Source organism: Petaurus breviceps, unplaced genomic scaffold, assembly GCF_028583685.1.
Source record: "Petaurus breviceps papuanus isolate PSGF00001 unplaced genomic scaffold, PetGlider_PUasm1.0 197615, whole genome shotgun sequence".
In the NCBI taxonomy this organism is placed as follows: domain Eukaryota; kingdom Metazoa; phylum Chordata; class Mammalia; order Diprotodontia; family Petauridae; genus Petaurus; species Petaurus breviceps.
This window is the reverse complement of record NW_027185833.1, coordinates 28,338-34,362: the sequence shown is the minus strand read 5'-3', so window position 1 is coordinate 34,362 and position 6,025 is coordinate 28,338. Positions and strand designations below refer to the sequence as shown.

At 36.2% G+C, this 6,025-nt stretch overlaps 1 protein-coding gene across 1 annotated transcript in view; it reads left to right on the top strand.

Annotated features, from left to right (window-relative positions):
- Nucleotides 1–5,555: 5,555 nt before the first annotated feature.
- The window catches only part of LOC138164729 (myosin-1), a gene marked incomplete at its 3' end in the record, with an annotated part of 28,747 nt that continues 28,277 nt past the window's right edge, over nt 5,556–6,025 (top strand). Inside the window, exons 1-2 of the mRNA XM_069092700.1 lie at nt 5,556–5,783; nt 5,868–6,011. Of these exons, the coding sequence (XP_068948801.1) occupies nt 5,580–5,783; nt 5,868–6,011 (348 nt within the window). The remainder of the gene's footprint in view (nt 5,784–5,867; nt 6,012–6,025) is intronic.

Here is a 6,025-nt window from a genome sequence, read left to right as displayed (position 1 = left end):
TATTTTGCAAAGAAAATACCTTAGACTGGACTTTAATTTTTTTTAATTATTTGTCCTGAATTGTCCTGAATTTGTCCTAAAAATGTGTTCTATCATAACATTGAACAGTCAATCTGCTGCTGAATAAGAAATACAGTATTCATTTTAGTGCCAATTATGACAAATTAACAAGGGCAAGAATTTAATAGACTGAAAGGTTTACCTGACTGACCTGAAACCATAGTGTGATTTTTTTTATTTCTCTGTATCTTTTCCTCACATAATTCAATGTAGCTGATAAATTCACTGGGGCTTCCCATCACTGATGCCCAGGACCCCAAATCTACATATAGTCCGGCCCTAATTATGGGCACACAGAGGCTGATCTATATACCCTTTGTTCACAATGATTCTCTCTTCTCTTGATAACTTTCATCAAGTATGCATACCCCAGGCATTCTCATTTGGATAATAAACAATTTTGTTATAATTAAACATTAGCTACATGGCCACTATTCTTGCATAGGTGCTACTACCCAGCTTCACTGCAGTATCTAGAATTTGTCTACTCCCAGAACTCAGAATCAAGCAACGAGGCAGCTTGGACACTAATGAATGTCAACTTCAGCTATTAAAAATCCATCCTGAACTCAACTAACCAGAAGTTTACTATAATAAGGTAGTATGTGAGTATTAATTAAACCTGGATCTAGATTAGTCAGTGATGTTTTTAGAGGAAAGAAGATTTTAAACTGAGCTCAATAGAGCTGCAGGTTTAAAGAGTGGAAAGAGTGAACTAACTAAAACCTTCCCATTTCCATATATAGAAGGAAAGAGGAATTTGGTTTTAGATGGGACCATTAAGAGATATTTCAGATAAAGATAAACCCACAGTCTAAAGGAAGTACTTTTTCCTTACAGAAGGTAGGTTAACATTATAATAGACTACTGAACAAAACAATGAAATATCTTATTTCTAAACTCTCAAATGGCATAGGGGATAGGAAATGGAAAACCATGTTGTGCTGAAGTTGGCTATTCTGTTATTAATTCATGATGTGACCTTGGGGAAGTCACTGTTACTCTCTTAAGTTGGACGAGATCTCTGCATTCTACCTCTAACATTCTATGGCTTACATTTGCAACCAATGTTTCTAGGCATCCAAATTCAGATGTCATCGAGACATATTTCCTATGAAAAATACCCCAAATCATATTTCTCAAGACTTCATTTCTTATGAGGCTGTGTGCCTGTATACAGAATGATTGTGTCATGAAGCATCAACTTTCATTAGTGTGTGGAGACTTTACAGAAGGATGAGGAACTATAAAGGAAAGAAACAATCATGGTAGCACCTGATATAAAAGGGGTTACAACAGTGCAGCTAATTAACAGCTATTGAGATAAAATGAGGGGAGCTGAAGGAGGATCTCTACCTGTGGCAGAGATGGAAGAAAACAGCAGATGATGTTAGAGAGATCCAGATGCTGCATGAAACTCCACTTTCTTTCTCCTCCCCCTGACCAAACTTCAGTCCAGTTACCATAGTTATGTTAACAACTAGGTGGCACAGTGGATAAAACACTGGACCTGAATTCAGGAAGATCTGAGTTCAAATCCTACCTCAGTCACTTCCTAGGTGTGAAACACAAAACAAGTCACTTAATCTCAGTTTTCTCATCTATAAAATGGAGATAATAGCACCTACTTCCTTGGGCCTTTTGTGAGGATAAAGTTGGATAATATTTGCAAAGCACTTTACAAACTTTAAAGCACTATATAAATGCTAGCTCTTATATATACCATGTCTTTTCCCATGCCTAAGTAGGAGTCTTGAAACAGATCCTTACCCTCTGATAATTGTTACAGTCCTGATTAAATGATTTACTTTAAAATGTATGCTCTTTGTGCAGTCTGTCAGCTTGCCACAAAGAGAGTTTAGGTGACCTTGGAAGTTTCCAAAGAAGTCAAAAGAGGTACATTTATCATCTGATATTCTCCACGTCAACCAAGAGATACACACTGTATGAGCAATTACATGATATTCTGCTCTAATCAAATTAAACAGATGTGGTTCCTACTTTAGACAGACAATACTAACATGAACAGTCATGACAGATGTAATAACAATATGACAAATGTTTTAAAAGTTCAATATAAATATCAATTATATATAAAAATAAATACATAAGCAATATATTTAACCACAGTAGCAATAAAAGAGAGAATGCATATTATTTGGTGCAGGGGGATGGGAGGGAGAGTCATGGATATTGTATACTTCAACAAAGAAATATCAAAAGGAAATTTGTAACTGAAGGCTTATAGAAGTAAGATTTTCAAGTTAATTTGTTGATGAGAAGCAAAGAACAATTGGTGACTTTACTGGGAGAGCATTGCAGGCAGGCATCAAAAGTGACTCTAAAGAAAGCTGGTAAGTGGGAATGAAATGGTTAAACAGGGTTAAGCAACTTTGTCTCAAAGGAGTCAGGGGAACAGGCTCAGGGATAGGCAGTGAAAAAATGAGGTCTATCTTAACTAATTTTTTTTCACTTAAACTTCTATAGAACTTATGAATAAGTAAAAAAATAAAGGCTCTGCCTTCATGGGAAAAGGTCGTATTTTTTTTTTTACCAGTAAAGAACTTTCTCCAAAAATATATTTGCAATTATTTAGAAAGTTTTGGAGACTGAAAAAGACAACATAGTGAGTTGAGTACAGTAGGCAACAAAATCCAGAGATCTTAATCCTTGAACAAGTTCTCTCTTAGACAACACCTACATTATAACAACATACTCTCTCAGATCACTTTCAGATTGCTCCCTTCCCGAATTATTTATAGGAGATTGATTCACATACTTACTCAATATGGGATAAAATATTTCTAATTATATCCAAACATCTTTATATGAATGAGAATTATGCTAGGAGACTAGATTGCCAAAAAAAGTTTTGCCAACAATGTTTTGACTTAAGAAAGAGGAGGAGGCTACATATTTTCCATATTTGATCCTATAAAAGTGCCTTGTGGAATGAGAATGACTTGTCCTTCCACATAAAGCTTCAAGGTAAGTGTGTCTGAGGATAGCTCTGTGTCTGCAAGGGATGGGAATCAGGGAAAGCATGTCTGGCTGTCCACTTGCATGCCACTCATCCTTGGTCCTGCTGTTTCTGGCAGTCCTTTCAGCACAATATCAACTTGATCTGTAGGGATTTTAATTAGGTATTTTAATGTTCCCAGTCATTTTCAAAGGTTCATATTTTAAAGCTAGGCAATTGCTGGAGCCTGAATAAGTCAATCAGAAGGAACTTATTCTTTCTCTCACAGTTCTGACCTCCTTCAAACTTGCATCTTGTTCATCTGTAAAACAAAAGGTAAGATCCTATTTCTATTCCCTGGGTTCAGAGAGGTTGGATTTTTTTAATGTGAGTTTTATTATCCCCATTCTACGGATGTGGAAATGAGCAGTAGGATCACCTGTAGTGGAACATACAGCATTTACATTTACCTCTGCATCCTTTAGTGCCTGATGTTGCTGCATCTAAACATATAGAATTTTACTATGAATATGCAGTAGTTATGAAGAGGTAACTGGAGTTTCTGGAAGGATTTCTCGCCAAATCCAAAATTTTGCTCTGCAAGCAAACATTTTCTCAGATGTCTAGATAGCATGCATTTTTGTTACTATCATGAAGGCCACCTTTGCTACAATATTCTTTTGATTATCAAATTACAATGAGCAGGAAATTGCTGTATTCTGGAATGTTATTCTTTACTTGTAGAGGAAGTGTGCATATAACTGGCATTTTATACAGTTTTAGTCAAAAGTGCCTTATGTCAAAATGTATAACTTGAAATTCACTTTCTAGAGATGAAGTCTAGTAGACAAGTACACAATGTTGAATTATCTCCAGTGCTTTTGCAAAATATAAATTAACCTGTTTCTTGATTCTCTACCAATAAAGTGGAGCTAAACATGTTTGTTTAAGCTAATGTAAAAGACAAACCATTTTAATCCTGTTTATTCTCACAAGTAGTCTGTTTAGTATCAATGGGATGACATTATCAAGTCCTTAAGAAAATTACTCTCAAAAAATAGCAATATTACATTCCTGTTATTACAAAATCCTCTATAGTGATGCCAAAAAAATTGATGAATGGAATTTAAAATTGAAAGGGAGAAGAATCTTTTTAAGAAAATAGGGACACTCAAAGCGGTAGCACTAAAGCAAAAACTGGAAAAAAGAAAAGTATAAAGTATAAAGGACATATATAGAACAGAGAGTGGGGGCCAGCAGAAAGGATGCTGTTCTTGGAGTCAAAGCTTGAGGTACAAATCTGGGTTCCCAAACCTACTCCGCTGTCCCACCTTGGTCAAGTCATTTAAGTTTCTCTGAGCTTGTTTTCACATCTGTAGCATGGTGATAATAACACTCACAAAAAAAAAAAACCCACAACCACCACCATCAACCACCTTTCTGACCCCTTGTTTCTTTCCCTCCTTTCTCAAGTTTTCCTAGAAAGCTTTGTCTGGATCTTTCCCTTAAACATATTACATTCTAAGGGTAAGCTAGGTGGCACAGTGAATAGAGCACCGGCCCTGGAGTCGGGAGGACCTGGGTTCGGATCCGGCCTCAGACACTTATCACCAAAAATAGCTGTGTGACCATGGGCAAGTCACTTAACCCCAATTGCTCTCCAAAAAGCAAAAAACAAAACAAAACATATTACATTCTACCTTACACCTCAGGATCATAGGTTTAGAATTAGATGGAACAAATATATATAATAAAAATGCCTAATACATATTTGTATGTATACATATGTTTACATATATATTCTAAACATATTGCTTCACAGGGTTGTTGTGAGACAAATGCTTTAAAAAGCATAATGTGCTACGTAAAAGTGAGTTATACAAATACAAGAAAACTATTTTAAAAAGAAGTTTTCCAAACAATGGAAAAAAACATAGCAATCATTCTTTAAACAACATAATCTTTTACAAAGCAATTATTTTACTGAAAGAGCTTTCACTTATTACAAAAATAATTGCTATTATTTTCATTTTTTCTATTTTCAGTTCACAAAGTATATATTGAGAGTATAGTATATAACTAGCACTGTACTATGAGCCATGGGATACACATAGCCCCTGCCTTCAAGGAGCTTACAGTCTACCTGGGAACACATGTATACATGAAAATGCTATAGAAAGATAGAGAAATATCTTGGGATATTTTTTTTATATATAAGCTCCTGGAAAAGTAGCTGCTCCCAGTCTACAGCACCTCATGCAACCATAGTTATGAAGTGATGCTGTGACAAATGAGGCAGGGAAAACAGTTTAAAAATGTCACAGTAGGTGAGCCAAAATTCACTGTCTCATTCCAAAGGCATGACTGGTTTCTGACCACACTAGCAAATGGCACCTGGGATTAACATTTCAACTGAAACAAAGCCAGGGGAATACAACATTATGGTTAGAAATAAACTGGTAAGAGAATAAAGTCCAAATCCTGAATTTTCACTGTCTTATAATTAATTTTTTCCTCCTCTTAAAGTCTTCTTCTGTGGAGCCCCAAATAATCCGCAACCATGAGTTCGGATGCTGAAATGGCCATCTTTGGTGAGGCGGCTCCTTACCTCCGGAAGTCTGAAAAGGAAAGGATTGAGGCCCAGAACAAGCCTTTTGATGCTAAGTCATCTGTCTTTGTGGTGGATGCTAAAGAATCATTTGTAAAGGCTGTGATTCAGAGTCGGGAATCTGGAAAGGTGACGGCAAAGACAGAAGGAGGAGCGGTGAGTGAGCTCTCTATGGGTTATCCCATCTGTTTTGTATCTTTTTCATTTATTTCATGCTTGTTTTTCTATTTTCCCTAATAGACTGTGACTGTTAAAGATGACCAAGTGTATCCCATGAACCCTCCCAAATATGACAAGATTGAGGACATGGCCATGATGACCCACTTGCATGAGCCTGCTGTCCTGTATAACCTCAAAGAGCGTTATGCAGCCTGGATGATCTATGTGAGGAAATTTTC